Source organism: Plectropomus leopardus, chromosome 17 (assembly GCF_008729295.1).
Source record: "Plectropomus leopardus isolate mb chromosome 17, YSFRI_Pleo_2.0, whole genome shotgun sequence".
NCBI classification, from domain to species: Eukaryota; Metazoa; Chordata; class Actinopteri; order Perciformes; family Serranidae; genus Plectropomus; species Plectropomus leopardus.
The window spans coordinates 18,300,181-18,324,083 of record NC_056479.1 but is presented as its reverse complement, the minus strand read 5'-3'; the positions used below and the strand labels follow the sequence as shown (position 1 = coordinate 18,324,083).

The window sequence follows — 23,903 nt, the reverse complement described above, 5'->3', positions numbered from 1 at the left end:
TCAAGTCTGGGCCTGGGCCCGGCTCCCTGTCTGGGCATATCCAGTCCTGTCAGCTAGCTTCCAGACTTTGCCCCCTTCACCCCCCTCCCCCCTTCCCTCCATCCCTGACTCTCTGGGACTCCATCTCCTCCTCGCTTTTAACTCTGCTCCCTCCCTCCCTCCCTCCCTTGCATTTTCGTCTCCCACTTTCCATGAGCCCCCAGCTTCATAAGTGACGCTTACATTATATAAGACATTCTCCATCTTATACATGCAGTAAAAGAGAGAGGGAGAAAAGTTTGGCCTGTAAGTGTTTACCTTCTCTGTGGTGTTGTGGAGATGTTGCCAGCACTAATTTAATTCATATGTACCATGGCTGTTTTTTTCTCCTATGAGGGGAGCCTTGTGTAATTTGGAAATGTTTTAAGTTTGAGGTTATATTTTGTGAAATAAAGACTTATTCTGACCTCAGATGCTTCAATGAGGTAGCCTCACTGTTTTTATTTGGTTGCTAAAAGTTTTAATAATTGACTTTGAGGGGCCATCTTGAATAACGACCAGCCCGTCTCTCTCTTCTACTGTGTCCGATTGCTTCTGAACGCCCTCGCTCCTTGGTCTCAATAAATGGTGCTGTCAGTCATGGTGAGCTCGGCTATTTTCTTAATTGATTCTAAATGTCAGTATTGATTCGGGACAGAGGAGTGTGTAAGAGCTCGAGCATCGCCCTGACCTTCAACACTAATTGAGATCCTCTCTTGGGCTCATTCTTTCCAACGTCGGCCGATACACTGTATGATTGTCCTCGGCACATTTATCAGCCCTCGCCGTTCGGAGCATTTTTCGCCAAATCAAAAGAGGAATCAGCTTCCAAATCTTTGCGGATCTTGTTTCCAACAGATCGCACACATGCCAACAAATTTAAATCAAGAGTTTCTCCATTTTGCAGCATTATGCTCAACTCTGTCTGTCGCCATCTCGCTCGCCCTCCATCTGTCCCTTTGCATCTGTCTCTCTGCTCTCTTTTTCTGTGTCTCTCTCTTGGATGGAGCCGCAAAAGATAAAAGCTGTAGGGTGGAGCCTGTCACTTAGTTGAGCTGGGAGACAGAAATACAGAGAGAAAAGGGAGAGGGAGGGAGATAAAGGGAGAAAAGACCGTCATATTGACCTTGTCTTAATGCCAGCCATGGTGGGAGGGGACGCGGGGTGGAGGGTTACTCAGAGAAAACAGGCGCTCCATGTGAGGAGGGAGAACACAGGGCTGCCGTTAAGTTGGCAAAGCCTCACAAGGAACAGACAACACCGGCTTTGTGTGTGTACATATATATGTGAGATCACTGGCGAGGGAGGCAGAAATGGAGGTATAGCGGACAGTATGGGGGGCACGCCCAAATTTAAAGAAGCAGGAGCTCCTTGTGTTTGTGTGTGTGTCTGTGTGTGTTTGCCCTTCAACACACACAAACACACATCCCGTCACTTTGTCTGCTAATTGCTCTCTGCTGTTTAGTATTTCTCCCTCTTCCTGTTTTCTTCCCCTTTCAATATGTTTTGGTTTTGGAAGCTGAGCCCCGGCCCTGTCCCTTCCCTCTGTACATAAACACACTCGTGCACACATGTAGACTCACATGCTAAGAAACATTAACCAATTGAGACACTCCCTGTCCACAACACATCTGGCTCCGTGTGCCCCCCTCCCCTCCTGGCTCTGTCCCGTGCAGCATGGCTGGTGCACAGGTGTCACCCAGCCCTCTCCGGGGACAGGGAGCGGCCGTGCAGGAATTCCTGGGCAAAGATCGAGAAAAGTTACAACACTTGGGATGTTGTGCTGGGCAATCAATCGCACTTTATTTTCTACCATAATTTTGGCTTCCCTCGATTTTCAAGACAAAATAATTGAGATATAAAACACTTGTGTGCCACATGAAGAGTCTACCAGTTTTGCCCCCGTTTTGCCTTTAATTTTGTAATCAAGCGCACCCCTTCCCAGCGGATATGTTCGGACCCTCCCCCCAAAGTCTAAACAGAACTTTCAGTGTGAGTTGAAAACCTTGCTGCCAACTTGGTGACTTTGTTGCTATATTTAGCGACTGCCAGGATAAGCAAAAATTGCATTCAGGTATATTATATTGTCATAGTCATGTAGTATAGTCGTGTACATATAATCATATACACAGTGTACAGTCATATATTGTATTTCATTCCTATGCATGCTGCGCAGGACTGCACATGCACCGGGCGAGCACCAGGGAGGACGCCACTAAAAGTCCTTCTTGACTGAGTCTTCATTAAGAATTGTGTGTTTTTGACTAAAAACTAAACAGCAGCTGAAGACCAGCGACTTATTGTGATCTGTCGAGTAAAATAATTTTTTGTCAATGCAAGGAAACGCAGTGAAAGAAGTCTAAATTCAGTGTACAGATGTTTAGGTAGCTAAAATGCATTTTGCTGTCGCCCCTGTCCACAGTCGTCAGAAACTAATATATACATGTATACAGATAGATAGATAGATAGATAGATAGATAGATAGATAGATAGAATTGTTAAATTATTGTTATTTTAATATAAATCAAATTAAAATAATTGTGATTATTTTTTTCCATGATCGAGCAGCCCTGTGTGGACGCCAAAAGGCCTCAGCAACACCACACAGCGATAAAGAAAGCAACCGCCACCACACCCAGTGCGTTGCCCCCAGCCTCCCGGAGGCTGTGTTGCATAAAGCTGTTGTTGGGATCATATTACTGTGGCTATTGAATAAGAAGACTCGCTTCCCAGGGAGTTCACTGTGTGCCGCTGGCTTATTGAGTTGCAAGCGAATGAAAATGGCTGGGGTCAGCGTGTAAAGGCGAAAGGGGTTTGTTTCTCATGCGTGTGGTGCCATAATATTCCCGTCCAGGAAATGACTGTGAGACAGGCGCACCCCTCCCAATGCTGGAGCGGTACCACAGCGCTCTGAACTGGTCTGAACTCCACAACACACAGCCAGCATGCTGTGTACCAGTGTGCACACGTATGCATAGTCTGTATGGCTACAGAGTCAGTGTGTTTACGTTTGCATACTGAATGCCTCCATAGCTCTTTTCCTGATTCTTTAAGTTGTCACTGGGAGGATAGACCACATCGGCAACTGGTGCTGAAGTACACACAGGCGTTTGCTGCTTATCGTACCACAGTTTCCATACTGTGTCACCCTTATTAATCTGCCCTCAGCTTGCTGTTACCTGTGTGGGAGAGAAAGAAAAAGAGATTTTTGGACTTCCTCCCATCCCCTCCTACCCAGTGGCTTAAAACTGGTGCTGGGTTTTCACCAGTGAGGGAATATAACAGACATCTACTGTTGAGTTCAACCGCAGCTGCTTTGTTCACTTGAAAGAAGCTCGAGCTGTTGTGGTTATTCAGTGATATTTACATACAAGTTTTGGGGCGCACACCTGTGTGCTTCGTTTGAAGCCATTCCTCTTGAGGCTTAAACCCAGCTCTGGGTTTTTAAGGAGTGGCCTTTTGTTTGTGTGTGTGTGTGCAGAAAGAACCTGGTATTTTAAAGATTTAGGCAGGTGCCAGTTCTTTGCATTCCTAACCTGACCTTGCGCTGCCTTTAGGGGAGGTCTGTCTCTACAAAGCAAGCAAACCTGGGGTGAATGTGTGCATGCATACCTGCATGCGCATCTGCACATTCGCATCACAAGGTTTAAGCTTTAAAGGGATATTTCACAGATTTTCAATCAGCTTTGAAAACAATTTGGGTAGTATATGTAGATAAACTGTGGTAAACTGCTTTCATCTAACCGTACCTCCACATTTTGTGCCACCGTGCCACCAACCGTGCAGACAAAGAGTATACAGCTGATCAAGAGTTAGCCACCCTCTCGCTTTCTCTCAAACTCTGAACTCGAAATCCGCTCAATCGCTAAAACTAGGCAGTGCTCATCAAATATAAATTAGGATTCTGTTAATGCACTGCTTATTTATCTCCTAAAATGTTTGTAGAAACCCATTTAAACACAAATTTAAATATGTACAACTGTAATAGCGAGAGATTGTGAACAGGAAGTGGCCGCCACAGCGTCACACTGCTTCCTGCACAGTAAAAACAAAAGCCAAAAAAAGTGAGATTCTGATACCCACTTGCATATTTCTCCTCTCAAATGATTTCAGAAACATGTTTCAGCTTACTATTTAATTGTAATATGAGATCGTCAGCCACCATAGTTTCACTGTCCTTTTTAAGTCTGTTAAGGCGCGATGCATTCTGGTAGTTGTAGTTTTTCTACCTCTTGAGCAAAAGCACCTTTTTTCTCTTGTCAAGTAGCAACAATTTCAATATATTTCAGAGTATTTGCATCTCTCATCTCTCTTTGCAAAAACAGCCTAGTTTTATGTGAGACTCTCTTTATATTGGTGAAATACTTCTTTAAGCCTGGCCCTTTAAAATGCTGCACCCTCCCTTTCCATCCACATAAGTGCACTGCGTTTGATAAGATCACTCCTTGCATGCATGCATCTTTACAGGGCTTTGCATGCCACTGCATATCCATTATATACTCTCCGCAGTGACACATGACATCTGCACTGCCCCAGCGAGGAAATGTGGAAAAAAGGACGTTTTTGTTTAGGAAAGTATAGACCTCCAGAGATTATGCTAAAATGCCAGATCTGACGTTACACCTCCACAGATATTACTTGAATTTCATACTGCCAGTCTAGCTGTTAGAATAATGCTAATGTCGGTGTGAGTCAGCTGGAATGACAGCATTTAGTGTGGGAGTAGCAGAGAACCATCACTTCCGAAACACAGACCCTATCCAGCAGCCCCAGCAGAGCGGACACAGCTGGTTGGTGGGCTGATGAGAGGGCAGCGAGCTGGGATGTTGTGCTGTTTGATCCATAAAATCAACTCAAAAGTTCTTTCAGTACCTCGAAGAGAACAAATGAGTCAAAATAGCCCCCCACACGCCTCCCCACATGCACAAAAAACACAATAATGTTTACCCTTAGTTTGAATATGCACAAACTGTAAAACAGAGCTGTTAACTTTTACTGCTGTGCTTTTTTCCTCTATCACCCACCACCAGCTCTGACAGCCTGTTTTTTCTCCTTCTTCACATTGGCTTCATTTCGTCTTTTCTTTTCCCTCCCCACCTCTCTTCTTCCCTCTCCTGTTGCTTTCCTACTGAGCGTGGTGCGGTGACGCCCCTGCTTTGGCTGGCGAGCCGACTTCAGACCCTGTGATTGCGCGCAGGAGTCGGAGGATTGCATCACTGCCTGTGGGGAGAGGCCACAGGAATGGACTGAAAATGGGGGGTGAAAAGAAGAGAGGGAGAGACGTAAGAGGGGTTGATGAGGGAGAGGAAGAGGAGAGAGCTATGACGGGCGATGGGGATACGGCCTGAGGAAGTGAGGAGGAAGTCGAGAGGGAATAGAGCTCAGGGAGCAAGTTTTTGTTCATATGGAAGGGCAAAAACCAGAGAGGAGGAGAGGAGGGAATGCATGCAGTTGACTGCAGGAGGTGGAGAGGCCCAGCAGAGTTAGTGGGAGGTCAAAGTAAGCCAGGGTGGGGATGTCGATCAAATCTCCTGAGTGCAAAGACAAACACATACTTCCCTCTTCTTCTTTTCTCCTCTCACGGACGGTGGGAGGCCTCCTGCTGCGTTCATTGGTTCCCCGCCGCCCTTTGCGGCGCTATGAAACTGCTATGTTGTGAAATGCCCCACGTTTTTGTAAGATTACTCACCACTCTTCAAAGCCTACAATACCGTCGTGCGAAGTGCCTTAAGCGTTAGTGTTGTGTAGGTTTACTGCCTAAACACTCAGAGTCATCGTCCCTTGGAGGATTATCTGTTTACAGCTGATTGGTGTCTCGATGCTGCGGTATAGATTAAAATGGTTTTAGCTGATGAAAAACGTATGTTGAATGGGAGGAGGTGGAAGAAAAACTAACCAGTGACTCAAAACACATGTTGCTGCACGTGGCCCCTCAATCACATACTGTTCATGTCATATAGCAGCTACTAGGGAGTCTAATAAATTGACTGTGGCTTGGGGGAAGTTTCCTAGCCTCGTTCCAATGTGCAGCAGCTACTCTTTTCTCCCTTACCTGCCTCTTCTCTTTTCATTTGTTCTGTCAAACTAGTTTAGTTGATTGCTTTTGTTGCAGAGCAGTCTTTTCAATGATATTTACATCCCCCCCCCCCCTTTGTAAATGATGAAAAACAAATCCTCAAGAGCTTTTCAAGTGTTAAATGTTGATTCCAGTTTAAAGATGAGGTCAAATTTTCCTTCAAAAGGCAAAGCATCACTATATCCCTACCTTATAATTAAATATCAGAAAAGAGTTCATTGGATAATACATAAAGCTGGCTATCATGACTCTACTCATATTTTTATTAGAATCCTATACATTAAAATTTGTAGACATTATGTATTTAAAAACATGGAAAATACTTTTTCAAGTTGTAAACAAAAGCCATCCTGTCTCAAAGGCTGTCCTTGTCATTTTTTTTCTATTTAGAGAAGGATATAATAATTTAAGAGGGTTGTATCTTTTCAAAACATGTAAATTGAGAGTGAATCTAAAATAATGATGTATTTCAGTTTTTGGAGTCACATTATGGAATGTACTCAGTGCTGAGTGAAATTGTGTCGATCTCTGTCGAGTTTTTTAAAAAAGCCTTCAAACGTAAAATTATTACAGATTATAATATAAAATTATCGTAGTGTAAAATAATTCAGGATCGGTTATAGTGTAAAATATTTGAGGAGTATACATATTTTTTTAAAATAATTAAATCATTTATTTTCTTTCTTTGGTATTGCTATTATTCTGGGTTATTCTTTGGTTGATATTGGATAGGCAAAAATAAGCCTTGGGTTTCAGCCTATTCCTTTTTCAGTCACTGACTGAGACAATTTTTTCCATCCCCGCCAACCCTCCATCAAGAGTCGAGTCAGGTCACTGTGTCGTGCGATAATCCCGGGTTGAGCAGGTCATGCGGCTTACTGACACAATGTGAAATCTCAGTCAGATGGCTGTTTATAGATCATTCATGGCCTAATCTCACTACACGGTGGACTAAGTGGGATTGCTGTTCCGTTGTCAGGTCTGTCTGGATGCTATTAAGATGCAGAGTCTGGTGGAGTGTTTCCTCTCAAATTAAAATTATGTACTGCTCACAATCTCTGTCTGCTGCTTAATTCAGCCTGCACTGCCATGAATATCAAATCTCAGACCAAAATCCACGGTGCTGTAACTAGTGTATTCTTTACAATGTTTTCTACAGAAATGTCTATATCCTGAAGGTTCAAATTGTGAGTTTTTAATAGTCAGCATACATGTCGGTCTATAGTGTAACACCTCAAATGTCAGAATTGTAAAAAGTTCTCACTAAATTTTCACAGAGCCCAAGGTGACAACTTCATGTCTTGTTTTGTCCAAAAAACCAGCCCAACTGCCAGAAAAAATGTTGGGATTGTACATTTAGCATTTTAGCAGATAGGCTCAAACTACATTTCTGAACAACACTGTGGTGAACATTTTGTTAAATGTTAGGCACAAAAACACTTTGTTATGGTTAAGAAAAAAAAATGTTTAGACTTGAAACGCTTAAGTTTGGTGGCACAAAAGCCGCCATCAAAGCAGGGATGGGTCGATGAAAAATACCCAGGTTCAGTGGCTCAAATGCTGCTAGAAAAAGCTGCAATGTGTAGGTAGAAAACATCCAGGTTTGATGCTTCAAATGCTGCTGGGAAACGCAGCGATGTGTTGCTAAAAAACACACAGGTTTTGAAACTAAAACGCCACAATGTGTTGGTAAAAAACACAGTTTGGGCGGCCTAAACACCACTGGGAAATGCCCTGATGTGTCGGTAAAAAAACATGCAGTGATGCGTCATTAAAAAACAGCCAGAAACACTGGCTCAAACTCCAATCGGAAAAACACTGCCATGTGTCGGTAAAATACACAATGCTGCTGGGAAATGCTGCGATGTATTGGTGAGAAACACTCAGGTGTGGTTGCTCAAAAGCTGTTGGGAAACACTAACATGTTTTGGTAAAAAACACAAAGGTTTGGTGCCACGAACACCAGTGGAAACATTGCAAACAGTCGCCAGAAGCAACCAGTGTTACTGGTCTCAAACAGTGGCCTGCAGAAGTCTGCAGTTTGGCAGGTGTAAGGCCTGGGTGACATGCCATCCGCCGTCCACCTCCTGACGACAAAAGTCAGCTTGTATATTAAGTCACCTGAGACATGCTGATATGATCCGTATGATACATATTCTTTGGTGAAATGCACAAATGTTTTCCATGTTTCAGGGTCCAAAGGCCAAAGAGAAACTAGAACCATCAAATGTTTTTGACTAAAACACAACTCAAAAAAATCAATATTAACAACATTAACAATAAATCAATACACAATACAACAATAAATATCAATATTGTTGTTGATTAATTTTGTGTTGATTGAATAATCAATAAACCCACATTGTTTAAGCTCTACAGCGTCACATTTCTTTACTTTGATATTGAACGGGGCTCTTATTTGCAGCAACTTGTAGTATGGATGCACAGAACACACAGAGTCCCATTTATTAAAGTGTGTACTTGATACTTATGTTAGATAATACATAACTAACGTGACTGCTAATATCAGACTGTTCATACCTAAGTTTGCATCCTAACAGAAACGTCAATGTTCAACCAAAGAGAGACATCGCTTTAAGTGCGCGTGCTCTTTCTTTCGTGTGTAGCAGTCCCCTTTGACAACAAACCGCAAGTGCGGCCCGCCCTCCTCGCTCCCTGCCTCCCTCCCTCCTGGCACCTTCCCTCCCTGCCTGCCCTCTGCCTGGAATTCCTCAGTGTCTGAACGCTCTGGCTGGAGGCCATCGGTAGCTCGCTGAGAAGCTTCCTGTTGCACTCTCTCCCTCCTTTAGTCCGTCTATCCCTCCCATCTTTCTTTCCTTCCTTCCCTCACTCACTACTTTTTCCCAGTCTCATGTGCTGTCTCAGATTACTCTGCTCTTCTTTATTACTTGATTTTGCTCTCAGTAAATGTTATATATATATTCCTATTGTCTATTTAAAATCCTGTGCTTATTGCTCTCTGGGTTGAAGCATGTCAACACACAGCCGTTGTGACTCCAGTGCTCAAACTTGTCTTTCTCCTAAATAGCTCTTCCCCAGTGGCTCCATGCATGCTGCTATTACATAATTCTGTGTACGATCCTGTGTGCTTTTTTGGGCAAGTGGAAGGGCGAGAAGTTTAGCTTGACAGTAAGAAAAACTCAGTGGGTAAAACTTGAATATATCAGTTTTGCATTAAGTAGGAATGGTGTAAATAGAGGAAATAACCTGGAAATTAATGCACCATTAAAGCCAGGTGTTAGAGTAGAATGAGATGACAAAAACAAACTGAAAGAGGAAGCAGAGCGATGAACGTGAGAGAAAAACAAAAGCAGAGGATAGAGGGATATAAAGAGAGAAGGAGAAGAAGGGAGAGAGAGGCCCAGAGGAGGAGGAGGAGTGGAAACTGAGGTTTCCTGTCTGAGGAAGACAGATGTAAGAAAAAAATCTCTCAGCTGTGTGTGTTTGTGTATTGAGTGATCCATCAGGGGTAGGGGGATGGAGGGTGTATGCGGGGGCTGTGGCTCGGGTGTGTATGTGTCAGCGGAGGTGGGGTCACTTGTGGCGATTACCTCAGCGAAACGTCAGCAGTGACAGAAGTTGGAGTGAAGAGTGACCGCTTTCTGGCCAGTTTTCTTGAGTCTCCAAACATTAACAATATTAAACTGTCTCACCAATTGTCTTCCTCATTGTTTGTGGCAATGTGTGAAACCTCTGACTTATCTCATGTGGCTTTTTTATATAGAAGTCCATGGATAAATGAAGAAAAATTGCAAAAGGGAATCGCTTTACTTTGAAATGTGCGAAATGCTTTGATCACTTAAATCCTATTATTCACACCATATTGTGTGTGTAAACCTACTTGAAATGTGCCAAGTTGTTTATTCCTCCTTTCCCCTATTTAAAAATGTGAAACCCAAATGTCAGGGGGTCAGAGTTCACACCATACCCTTACCTCCATCAGTCACCTTTGACCCTTTCCTCCCCACCTGGGGGATGGAAAAACCAGCAGGTCTAGACATGACCCATCCTGCGACTGCTAAAACCCAGAATTACAAGCACAATGGAAACATAAACTACACAGCGGGCTATTAATTAAATGTGGTCGCTTCAATGGTGCACTGGAGATTTTACGTGACAGAAGGTGTTGCTTAAGGGTTTTTAAAAATGTATTTGGTCATGTTTTCGAAAATTGATGCAACAACCTGAAATCAAGTTCCTTGCCCTGAAATTGAGAAGAACTAACGATTTAACGGAATACAAGTGCAAGTTTACTAATCCTAAATTATCAACCCAGACCAGTTGCCACAAGAAAATCAAGAATATGTTACATTCATATGTTTCTAAAGTAGAGGTGGGTGGGGTGTTTTTTAGGGATCTGTTGCTGTTTTTTCCACTGGCGATAGTCCCACAAAGTGGTTGGTATTTAGAGAGACATTGCTGCTTATCCAGTGGGGCCTGTGCCCCCCAAAAATCCAGGTAATTTACGCCAAAGCATGACCTTTTCCTTACCAAGTCGATTTGTGTCTAAACCTAACCACAAGTAAACCACAGCGTCACTGAATTTTTAAAAACTTACAGATGTACTGTATCCACAATATGCAGGAATGCACAATGCCAACATTTTTTTCAGGTGATTTGGTTGGGGAAAACCTTTTGATACTAAAGCTTGACTGAGAATGTTATTTGCTATGCTCATTGATATTTAAGCAAATTTTATGGAATTATTATTATGTGTGATATTGATTTTTGTTGACATAATATATAAAGCTAATATGGCCTATGACAGCAATTATCTTTTATAAGATCCTGCACATGAAAGTCGCCTCTGACGTCAAATTCAAACAGGGGGATGGCTGAGCCAAAATGCCTCATAATACTAACAGAGCTAACAGTGCTAACAACAACAGAGTTAACAGTTAAACATGGGAGTGATCACTAATGTAATGCCATATGAGGACAGTGCACAGCAACTACAATTAGCTAACCAGTGGGATATACACAAGGATTCACATGAACCAACATGCACGCGCGTCCAACCTGGCTACCAAAACAAAGAACAGAGAAGCTCTGATTACAACACACACAGAGGCAGTGTGACTTCACCTCTGCTCATACTGGAATATATATACCATTGTTATTTAAAGCACCAGAGTGCACTCTGGACAGAGATAGCGCAGTAGAGCAACAGCCACAGTGAAAGTGAAACTCACAAACACCTGCTCCTCTCTCCAATCAATCTGATCAACTATAAACGGATCAGTAAATCAATTATCCTCCTGGCAAGTGACAAACTGTTGAGGAAAACTGATGGAGCGCTCTACCTGTGTCAAGTTCACAGACCCGCAAAAACCTCAGAATTTAGAGAGGGGACACAGAATGATACAAAGGGACACACAGGCATTTGCTTTTACCCTGGGGGTCGGGGCTCTATTACTCGCTTGCGTCCCACCCTAAATGAAAACCACAAGGTCACGCCAGGTAACACGTGATGGTCTGTTGAGACTTCAAACAAAGGTTCATCAGTTGTACACTATGTTGTTCTGAGCCTTTAGTTACACATGTGGATGAATACTTACTCTCTATATGTGAGCACTTAGTGTATTTCTAACTTTCTCTCCTGGTGCTCTAGTGAAGGCTTGTTTTCTGAGATGTGTTGGCATAAGTAAATAAAATGGTGACCCTTGTAAAAGTATTGGGATTATTTTGTATTTAAGGAGTGCTGTTGGTCTTACTACTCTAATAGTTTGCTGATGACTGGGTATCAGTGCTCACTTTTTGAAGATATCCACAACATATCGAGTTGTATCTCAACAAGATTTGCAGGAATTCCTATTTTCTGCAATTACATTTTATTGCAGCATGAGTCAGTGCTTTAAGACAACATGCTGAAGCCCTTCACACCAACCATCACATCACACCAGTGATATTGAGAGACGCTCCCACCACACTCTTTCTCTCTCTGCGTTCTGTGTGTGCTTGTGTGTGAAAATGAAAAAGAGAGAGCAGGGAGCCCCAGGGAGAGATGGCTTACCTCCTGCAGACCACCTCCCAGGGTCACAGCAGGAGGCAGATTAAGTTACAGCCAACCTCAGAGGGGGCCACACAAAGTGCGCACGCACACACACTCTCTCGCCCTCTGAAACCCTCACAGAAAAGAAAGCATTACACAATATGATTTAATATGCTGTAACACAGGGATGCTCATCTTGCTTTGCTTAGGAGCCATTTTTGCAAAATGATAGGAGGTCAGGGGCCAGTTGCATCAGCTACAGGTTTCAAGGATTTTAGGACGATTCCAGTGTTTTAGGACATTTATTAAAATTGAGGATGTTTCTAAGATTTTAGGATGTTTCTAGCATTTAAGGGCATTTCTAGGATTTTAGAGGGTTTTTAGGAATAAGGACATTTCTCGGATTGTGGGACAATTTTAGGATTTTAGGCCATTTTTAGGATTTAAGGACATTTCTAAGATTTTTTGAGATTTCTACCATTTTATGATATTTTTAGGATTTTAGAATGTTTTTAGGATTTTTGGACATTTCTAGGATTTTAGGAAATTAGAGGCCTAGCCAGGACTTCTGTTGTGGAGTGTGCGGGATCCTCCACTGGCCCTTTTTTTTTTTTTTTTTTTTGATAAACGGGCTCTGTTTTGGTGCTATTTTATGCACTCTGGTACCTTATGTAAACTAAAAGTACATAAACAATTCCAAGTGTGAATCACTTTATGTTTATTGTGAATCAGAACATAGTTGGGGGGGCCACCTGGCATCCTATCGGGGGCCAGATTTAAGTTAAGTATTATTGCTGTAACATAATCATCTTACGCTGCACAGCTTTGATATTCCCTGATGCTTTACGTTGGCCCGGCACCATCAGATTGAACCGATACACGATCCTCCTCAGATCAGATCAGGCTAAAGATCAATCGGTCTGAGCAGGGCGAAAGGTCGGCTCTGATCCGTGTGAGCCTCAGAGCATGGAGGTGTTGAAACACATAGTCCTCCTGTGACCTGATGCTCCCCCCCGTGCTACCTCACCCCTTGGCCGACTCCCACACCCCCATGTTCACCCCTGAATACACACGGACCTCACCAAAGTTCAGTTTTCTAATGCAGCAGGGTGGATGTGGGACTCGGGTGGGAAGGGGAATAGGTGACAGGGGGCTGCTAAAGAGGACACACACAAACCTCTCTTTCAGGACTCCTCCACTTCCTCCTCACCCTCATGTATCCTCGCTGTGGCCCCTTCGGTCATCCCTCCTCTCCTCTCTCTCCCTGCTGTAGCCTGTGTTTACTCTGCTAGAGAGAGAGAGCCCAGAGAAGGGACAATGCCGCCTTTCAGGGAGACTGTCGACCCCACGGCGGAGCAAGGAAGTCTGCATGGGGGCCAGCCAACACCCCTTCCACAAACTTCACAGCCATCCGCCACCAAGCTTTATGCACACACACACGCATATCACGCCAACACCATACTCCTTCCCTCACTGCATCATTATTTCACTTGGTCACCCTTTTTCTCTTTGTCTCACATTTCCCACAAACCCCTGTCTCAGTGACTGTGGCTGTTTGGAGGATGTATCCGAGATCCCGTAACCTCAGTCCAAGATCCACATGCTGTGAGTCAATTCCCAGCCAGTCTCTACTATTTCTCTACTAAGAAATAATCATGAGGGTGGGCTGTGGTGAAATCCAGCAGTGTGGACTGATTCCCCAGAAGCTGCACTGGCCCTACTCCATTGGGAGCACGTTAGTGCGGTATGGACTCCCTAGGGCTGAGGCGGGTATTGTAGATATCTTATGACCTGCTGAGTTTCTCGGAAGTACAAAAGAGTTTGTTTGTCATGTCTAGTTCTTCGCAAATGTTCTTTGAGAGCATGCACACACACACAGAGGTGCAAACCCATGAAGGTCCATAAATATTAAAACACTTCTGCAGTTCACCAAACTGTCATCACCAGACGTTTTCAGCTACCTTGCTTTCGTCCTTGTGGTGTCTGAGTTTCTGTTGTGACTAATACATCACCATAGATACCAATGCCTTTAAAACAAGGTCATCAACACGCCTGTCTCAGAAAATCGTATTTACAAAATAGGACTTTTATAGGGCTGCTACTTGAAAGTTGAAGACTCAAATCATCAGATTCAACTGACCCTCATTCAACTGAGATTGCTTCAAGTCGAGCAGCATACTTACAGGGACGTTTTGGTCCCCATATTTATTATCATATAAATTGAAGAATGTGGGGAAAATCCTCACATTGCAGTAGCAGGAACCAGTGATTTTTGGTCAATTTTACTTGAAAGAGTTCCCTGATTAAATTAATTACAAAACTTTTGCTGAAAAAATTTCTCTCAGTGGACTAGTGGATTAATCGACTAATCTTCTCAGTTTTAATATGTTGATGTGAGCAGGTCATTGGAATGATAACATAAACTTGTTAAGTAAAATACTAGAACTAAATATTTCCACACATAAGACACGCATACTTGGAATTAATAGGAAAAAATGTAATGTTAAAATAGATAACTTGCGAAAATGGATACGCTGTTACAGCTTACTGCTAATTTAATGTGCATTTCCCCCTTCTATAACAAGCTGATACCATCAGTGCTCTTCATTATGGAAGAAAGGACACTTTTTTAAAATAAATTGCCTATATAGTCCATTATGGACATTTAGTAATGGTTTGCACGTGGAGCGACTGCCTGAGAGAGGCTTTTGTGTGTCGAGACCCCTGTAGTGTCTCTCTGCCGGTCTCACAGTGAGCGCTCTAGTATCACATGATTTGCAGTGCCAAAGTGATTTATATTCCACAGTTGTATGGATCCATATCTTTCAGTTCCATATCTGTTTCTCATCGTGTTTTATAGCGTGGATTATGGTGCTGATGGGAGGCCAGTTTTCTGTTTGTCCCTGCAGCTGATAGGAGTAGGATTTATAAAAAGGTTAAGCTGATTCTCAGTCTGCGCCTCAGGGTGAGGGCTTTTACTCGATTAAAGTGGATGACAGGCGATTTTATGCTACTTTAGCCAAACAATAAAGCCAAAAGTCTTGGCAGGCTGTGTGGTTGGAGTTACAGTAAGTTACTCATACCCGCCCAATCCAGAGAGAGAGAAGCAGAGATGTGGTATTAACCGCAGCTCGTTGTAGATGAGGATCATATCCGCTCTGACAGATCTAAAGATGTTTATTTTCACAGCTAATGGCAATGTTTGCCACATAACAAACACTCTGTGGTCGAAATGATCATTAGAGCAACTAACAGTAATACTTCTTTATTATTACACAATTGTCCTGGGTTTAACTGATATAAATGGAAATAATCCATTTAGCATGAGTCAGGGTATTACGGATACATTTACCAAAGTCAAGAATGACGTAGACACTGGCCCTCATTTACCCAAAAATAGAAATTTCTTCCTAAAACCCCATTTACGAAGTTTTCACAAAGATTCTCACATTCACCAGAAGTTTGTAATGTGGGATCGGTTCTTAGGTGAGAACACAAATCTACACAAACTCATAAGCACACCTTTTTACACCAAGTGTTTATTTTTCGCCCAAAATTGAGGCAAGTTGAGAGGGTGGGTTCAATTTTCTGTTGCAGAGAGAAAATGTGGCGTAACCTGCAGGACTCATACATCTGTAACAAGCGAGAGGAGCAGGGCAAACATGGACAAGTGGCCAGTAAGAAAAAGAAGTGAAAATACATGGAAGCAATGTCTTTCTTGAAAGCATCAGCCTATCCAGAGATGCACAACAGTGCATTGGAGAGAAGCAAATGAGCAAATATGTCTATCCATTTGATCTTCTATTGCAAAATTTCACAACAAAAAGAACAATAAAGCACATTGGACTTAGTGTGCAAGGTTTTTTTACACATAACAGTCAGATGATGGATTTTTAAAAAACCCATACGAATAATATAGACTTGGTGTGCAAAGTCCTTTATGCACATTTGAGCTCTGGCATGTCTATGCAACATAAATATTTATGATATTGATAATTTCTGTTATAGTCTTTTATAATAAATATTCACTACACTAACACTTCACACCAATTATGTGAACTGGGAACCATGCAATCCAATAATTAGTGTTGGACCATGTTATTTATAGGCCCAAAGGAGGCCTGTTTCTGTACCCTAGGTCTACTTGCACAATGGCATATTTACTGCTGCTGCAAGAGATTGCGGAACGCATCTACCAGGATCATGCCAATCTATCTGCAGAGGGTGACGAGGGCAAGCCATTCCCCATCCACTGCTGGTCAGCGTCTCTATTTTGTGTTTGGCAGTATTTTTTGGCCTTAGGTTAGAGATTTTTTTTTTCACTTAATTAGTTGTGCACCTGTCTTACACCAGAATTACACCAATGAATAATGTAGAAAATGCATAACATTGCATAAACATTTACCAGAATGCAGGAAATGAAGTTTTGATTCTCAAAATTTAATGCGGAGCACCCCCAAACCTCATGTTTCATATGTGCAGCCCCCCTGTTGAAACAAAACCTACCCTATTGAGAATATACATAAGAAAAAATGGAGGAAGATAGTGGTAAATGAGGCCCATTGCTAGAGGAAAGAAAGGACACATACTTCCCAGAATGCTAAATGTCAAAATTATTTAAAGGATGGGCTAACATTTGGACCCATGTGTACGATAAAAGAGTTACTGCTTCAACCTGTCCTCCTCTCCCTGCTTATAGCAGAGAAACTCAAATGTTATTTGGAACCTGAAGTCAAGATCAAGATGGGCTGATGGGTCATGTGATTGCAAGTGTGGTCCATAATCAGATAAAAACCCAAGGGATTTCTTTCCTTACATATTTCTCAATGTGCATGTGAGGAGCATAAGTGTGTGTGCATCAACACAGAAAGATCTCACTGATAACACCATAATGCTGCTCTGTGTACATGTTCATACAGTATGTTCTTCTGTTTGCATCAGTACGTGTGTGTATCATCGTCCTCTTATCTATGGCTGATTGAGTCTTTACACCCCCCTCCGGCTGTGTGTACGAGTGTGTGTGTGTGAGTGAGATGGTGGCCATCCCTCGTTGGGCTGGTGAACCTGATGACCTCACTGCTGCTCCGTGCCTCCCAGACACAAGGGCTTCTCATGTGGCCCCTGGCCAGTCGCTCTCAAAGCCCACCATTCACTACTAACCATGGCTTCTCTGACTGTGTGTCGGCATGTGTGTGTATGAGGGAGGGGGAGGAAGAAGGGGGTGAATTTGTTGAAATTACAGTTTGATTAATTACTTGTGCGTGTGTGTGTTTCTGTACTCTAAGTATGACTCTGTGTGTGTGTGTGTGTGTGTGTGTGTGTGTTTGTTTGTGTGTGTTTCTACTCTCAACATGCACACTGGGAGCTGTTTTACATGAACTCGAGCAGAAATATAGGACACCCTGCAAGTGTGTGTGCGTGTGTAGACGGAAAACGCTTTGAGGAGATGTGTGCGTGTGTGTGTGTGTGAGCCCGGTGAGAGGGAGCAGTGAACCCTAACACATTGTGTTGAATGGAGAGCTTGGCTTTAAACCAAGCAGTATTGTACTAGCACCGCCTATATGTGTGAGTCAGTACATGCTGGGTGAAGATGACTAGAGTCAGCATTTGTTTACACTTCAGATGCAAGGATCTGACTTGTTGACATGTTAACCTTAGCATTAACCTTTTATGATTGTTTTGGAGGCTTTAAATATGATTTTAAGGCACCGATACAGGGGAATGGACTAGAGTCACATGACTTCAACTTGGAAATGACTTGGAGTTGCCACTTAATTCCCCAGATCCACTTTATTTGGACCAATCCTACAGCATCCAATTAAATTTCAGCAGAGAACTATTAAGAACTAATGTTATGCTCCTGAGTGCCAGTTGGATTTTTTTTAAAGAGTTTTATTCATGTACAAAAACTATGTGATGGTCAACAAAAACAAAATTGCAGTGTGCAAAACGTGTGGTTCGAAAAGCAGGCCCACAGATGCAGACACAACAACTTTCAAAAAATAATCACAAATTTGAGAAAGTTTTCATGATTTTTGTAAATGTAATATATCATTACTCTGCTGTTTAAATTGTCTTACATTTGGCAGAGAGGGCATTATAACTTGTGGAAGACTCAAAACTCAAAGCTTTGGACTTGATTGGGGAGTTTTCCGTCTCAACTTGGGACTTGACTCAGGACTTAAGTGCAGACTTGCGACTTACTTGTGACTTACAAAACAATAACTTGGTCCCACCTTTGATGGTATGTAACTTTTTCACATGTATTAATCGTTTTCTGTTGCCAATGGGTGAACAGACTGTATTGTGACTTAAAAGATGAGACCTTCCCCCACTTTCTCTGTCTATAGCAGCCTGTAGACTGACCGCTATGTAAGGGACTGGGGCCAATTTTCCTGGAAAATCCAAAGAATGTGATCAACCTTAACCAAGAAATCCCCTTCTGGCAAAAGGCCCCCAAGGAAACCTTTCCCTAATAGTGTTCACACTGCCTGCGTGTGCAGCGTGGAACCTCTTGGGGTTGTTTTGGCGCCCATGTTAACAGGTTAGAGCAGCCACACTCTCTGCGTGCTCAGGCACAGAAAATCTAGAGAATTGAATTTTTTTACTGTTTGACGGATGTGTTTTTCAGCAGAGGTAGATGAAAATGGTCTTGTGGTATCATATCTACATCATAAAACCTTTCACTTCACAGTTTAGATGTCTTCATCTGTCACAGACATGAAAAAAAAAATTTAATTCAAACTTTCCTTTTTCTGTTTTAAGCTAAAAGCACCCTGACAACAACGGCAGATCCAAGCAGCGCAGCTAAATTTCAGCTCGCTGAGCAGCCAACACGCAAATAGTTACCTAAGTTAAGGTCGAACCTGCTGTCGATTTTTAATGTAACATCAGCTGATAAAGTAATGTGCAAAATGCAAGCTAGTTAGTATCATGGAGCTAATGGTAACGAGGAAATATAGGAACATTTTGGATTGTAAACTCCTAAATATAATCAAAATGTATGTTCCAGCCTCTAAAAACATGATGGTAGTCAGTTTTGAGTTTGTCAGTGTTTTGGCTGACACTCAGGTGCTCACTCACGGCTGCAAGACTGATGCTGGGTTAATCTGGTGCCAGAGGGAGACTGCAACAAGAACAACTAGAACTCAAAATGACAGCTAGATGAAGTGGCCTGCCCACAACCCTGAGGCAGGGTCCAGAGGTCAGTGTGTTTAGAGGAGGGAGGAGGTGGACAGAGTAGGTGCAGCTGGACTTGAAGGCCCGGAGGGCTGCTGGTGGGTCGCAAAGGTCCATGGGGTCTGAGGGTGCGCACTGTGGGGCTAAGTTGGGGGTGATGTGACAGGGTGCAAGGGCCAGGGACAGGCCGAGGGGCGGGGTTAAGCAGGGCTGGCAGTGAGGGTGACCATCTGGATTGGATTGTAGAAATTCCTCAGGAAGAGTGTGTGAGTAAAGGTCAGCGTGGAAGAAGAGGAGGGGGTCACTCAGGTCTCCACATGTGTGTGTGTGTGTGTTTATTTTTCTTCGGCTTACTCAGTGTTTCAGTTTACGATTGTGGTTGGTTTACCATTGTTGGAGAATATTTCTTACCCAGTGGGATTGTGGAATGTAAGATACTTTCAACAACATTCACATGGGAAATGTTGCAGGTGTCCTGCAGGCTGTCACTGTTTCACATAGGCATGCAGCATTTCATGGTATTTTTGGTTGTATGAAAACCAAACTATCCTTCGTTGGCCCCATTCGTCCTAACTCGGCCTAACTCTGCCCTTCTGTGACTGTTTGTGCAGGTGGGAGGTCGGCGGGTTGCGGTCATGCTGTCCCTGGACGAGCCCCTGGACCTGAAGCTCCCTCGGCGGACCAATGGGCGGGACAGAGGGGCGCGCTCTCCTCCCCTCTCTCCTCTGCACCCCAAGCGAGCTCGCCAGCTCCGCATGGCGGATGATGGCACCGCAGTCATAGAGCCTGCCTCGCCAGCATCTCCACACACAGGTAGGTCAAAAGGAAACAGCCACCGCGTGCACCTTTGTGAGGCTGCATGTAGGTACAGTGGTGGTTTGAGCTAAATGCTTACACCAGCATGCTAACATGCTGATGTTTAGAAGCACATTCTGTATCACCATAGAAGTGTAGCATGTTATCATGCTAACAGTTGCAAACTAAACACAAAGTATAGCTGAGGCTGATGGGAATGACATTAGTTTTGCAAGTATTTGCAAGTCCCCAGGATCTGCGCCAGACTTTGAAACTAATTTTATATAGTCGCCATATGTGGAATTAAGACCTTGGAGTCTGTCACATGATGCCATTGGGCCCAAAAATACATAAATATCCTCCAGGTGAGAGGTCATCTTAAGAGGTGTGTGTGTTTGTGTGTGTTTGCTCAGGTGTGCAGGTGGTGCCTCATGATCGAACAGACACCCCCACCCCCCCTGCGGTGGACTTGAGCATGTCTCCCTCCTCCCGCCACACTCCCAGCTCTCCAGAAATGACCAACGGCAACTACATCCCCTCAGGGGTGAGTATGACTTAAACACGCACAAACCTACAGCAAGTACATCTCCTCCACTTTACGAGCCCTCTCAACCTCTATTGTCTCTCTCTCGTCGGTCACCTCTGAGTTGTTGAAAGAATAAACACTGTCTTTCAGTGCTTTGGTGAGTGGCCAACATTTTTCCTGTCCGTAGCGCAGAGTGACTCAGCCTGCTGGGGTCAGCAAGTCAGGAACAACATCGGGTTGTGTCACACTCTCCATAAGGGAATAAGGCTATGCAAGGGGTGGGAGGCTTGTGAGAGAGAGGGGGGTAGCTCTTATCAAACACCTCTTATGTCCCCAACAAGTGCCTCTGTCTGTGCAACTTGCACTCAGTGGCCCCATTGGCATGACGTGTGTGTGCGCCTGTATGTGTGTGTGTGTACATATAATCAAATTTAAGACAAGGTACAGCCATGCAGACCTCACGCCGCTTAATTCAATTCTCTCCCAATTGAATTGAGACGCGCTGGCTGGGACCATTCAGCTGTCCTTCATACTCTCGTCCCAGATAGCCCCCCCGACCCCACCATTACACCCATGATATACTCGACTTATCCCCGCTGGATGCAGATAAGATGCTTTCTGTCCCCCCTTGCTCTCTCTAACACACTTCTTACAGAGGAACAGCTGCACATGCTCATACTCACATGTTCTCTCCCCGACAGCATCTCATAAAGCGGCTCACATAGTTTTGCATGCAGAGGCAGAGCTCAGCGCAGGGAATTGGTCTCATTTTATGAAATTTGTCACATACACATTTTTTACATAGCTGAAGATGAGTTGCGACGAGACAGCCACAAGATTGTGATCCATTTGCACCCTTATTCTCTCTGTGCTTCCCTATGCTCGGACTCGTGCCACTTATTCCAAACACCACTTTTCATTAGGACTCTGTTTTCAGCTTGAGCTAAGTTACTGTGTGTGTGTGTGTGTGTGTGTGTGTGTGTGTGTGTGTTTGAGAGAGAGAGAAAGAGCCGGTGCATTAGCACTCTGAGCCCCAGTTGAGGTTCAGTGAATCTTGCAGCTCTCATGCCGAGCTCAGGGATGTAGGGAGGTTTTGTAGCACACAGCGGGTGACTACAAGAGAAAAAGTGGAGTGGATTTTTGAAGGAGATGAAGAGCAGCAGCGCTGTACTCCATTGACAGAAAGAGAGACTTTTGTCTCTATCAAGTATTTTCTCAGTAAGGGCCATCAGAACCTGTTTATGTCATCCAGCTGATGGTCTGTTCTCAAGTATGCTACAGTAGATTGACAGTGCTGTCAGAGAGAGCAGGATCAGAGCTCGTACTGCCGGCTGCACAGTCAGGATTGTATTGCATAAATGAATGCAGTGAATGAATGCAATGAAATGCCCTCAAACAACCATTAGGATATCATACCATATTGTTTAGTTTAGTTTAGTTTAGTTATCAAGGGGAAAGTGTGCAATGACTTGACTGATCAAGTTACCTGAATGACCAATATGCACTGTGCAAATCAAAAGCAGGCATGAAACACACATCAACCAAAATTAAAGTGCCTGATGCAAATATCTTGCAGTATAAAAGATAACTACAAATTGCACAAAAATAAATACAGTATTTACAGTTACCAGTGCGAATTCCTTATACTATAAGAACAGCGGGTGCACATTGCACAATACAAATTACAACATGAAATAACAATAAATGCATTTTAAATTTATGAAGTGCAGATGCCTGCCTACACAATTAAAACTGTTAGTACACACTGCACAATACGAAGTGCAATACAAGATACACAATCAACCACCCACCACTCATAAGATCTGTTATTGAGAAATACAGAAAGTAAGATCAATTTCACCAGCTGTGCCACATCGGTGAGGTTTTCCAATGGTGACATAGCAGCTGTCATTACACACAGCTGTATTTGTAGCATCCGTACCACTTATTCATCACATTTCTGCAAACAGCCATTGCATAAGTTCTCACTCATCATTATTATTAAACGTCAGAAGGATGATCAAAGATTCATAGTGGGATAGTGCTTGGGTGGAAACTGACTTTACAAAATGCTTCACCGGATAAACTTATGATGATCGTTTACAGGGAGTTGAATGTAAATTAAAATAGTAAAACATTTAAAATAAACTTTATAAATGCACCTTTGATTTACATTTTACAGAATGATGTGTAGGCTGGAAAAATAGCCTAATAGCACAATCTACGAAAGTGGCAAGCAACCCGTAAACAATGTTATCTGTCCTTCAACTTATATTTAATCTTGTCCTTACTATATGACTCGCATCTATCTCAAACCGTGTGCACACCTGCTCTGAAGAATGCGTGAGGCGCTCTTTTTCTCAGGGCACATACTTCATTTCTAAAACTCAGTTTATGTGTGAAAAAAGAAGTACACGTGGTTTTTGTACATATTGTTTATGCATCTCGCCCCTGGTCCGTTTATTTTGGAGAGGCAGAGACTTCTGCAGATGATTCTGCTCCTGGTAAAAACCTTCTAGACAATGACCACTGAAGGAATCCTAACCGGGAGTTCACGCTTGTCACACGGCAGAAGTTTCAGCTGGTTGCAATCTGCAAGCCTCACCACTAGATGCCACAAGATCCATCACACTGTTCCTTTAAACATCAACTAAAACTAAGTTGCTCAGTGATTTATTGATTTTTAACCCTGCTGCCCCCCCCTTTTCTGTTTGTTTACCAGAATTCTCACATTTCACAGGCCTTTCAGTTTTTTGTGCCAATCGGAGCTGGGACGGGACTTCACCTGCCATCCTCCATGTTTATTGGCCAGACGAGTGACAAGAGAGCCTCTCCTGACCTCTCAGCAGATGAACAACTTGCCTGCCGCTGGAAGAAGGTAAGACCCAGAAAGCAATAGAAAAACCCTTTTTTGTGAGCCTGTTGTAGCCAAACTAGACTCAGCTCACAGTATCTTTATCATCACTATTCATTTGAATTGCTGAATTTTTTTTTTGTTCCTTTTAGTGTCATCTTCTTTTTGACTCCCTGCAAGACCTGGTGGACCATGTCAACGACTTCCATGTCAAACCAGAGAAGGATTCTGGGTACTGCTGCCACTGGGAGGGCTGTGCTCGCAAAGGGAGGGGTTTCAATGCTCGGTGAGAAAATCACACACTTGGCTGATTTAGTAAAGGTCTAGTGTGTAGGATTTAGGTGCATGTTTTTACCGAAATTGTATATCATATGCATAGCTATGTTTTCATTAGTTCATAATCACCTGAAAATAAGAAGCTGTGAGCTGTTTATATCTACAT

The 23,903-nt window shown here is 43.2% G+C and overlaps 1 protein-coding gene across 1 annotated transcript in view; it reads left to right on the top strand.

Annotated features, from left to right (window-relative positions):
• Window positions 1-23,903, top strand: part of glis2b (GLIS family zinc finger 2b) — a 37,888-nt gene that overhangs the window by 7,711 nt on the left and 6,274 nt on the right. Inside the window, 4 exon segments of the mRNA XM_042504200.1 lie at window positions 19,898-20,099; window positions 20,495-20,625; window positions 23,348-23,485; window positions 23,614-23,747. Coding sequence (XP_042360134.1) covers window positions 19,922-20,099; window positions 20,495-20,625; window positions 23,348-23,485; window positions 23,614-23,747 — 581 coding nt within the window. The 5' untranslated portion in view covers window positions 19,898-19,921.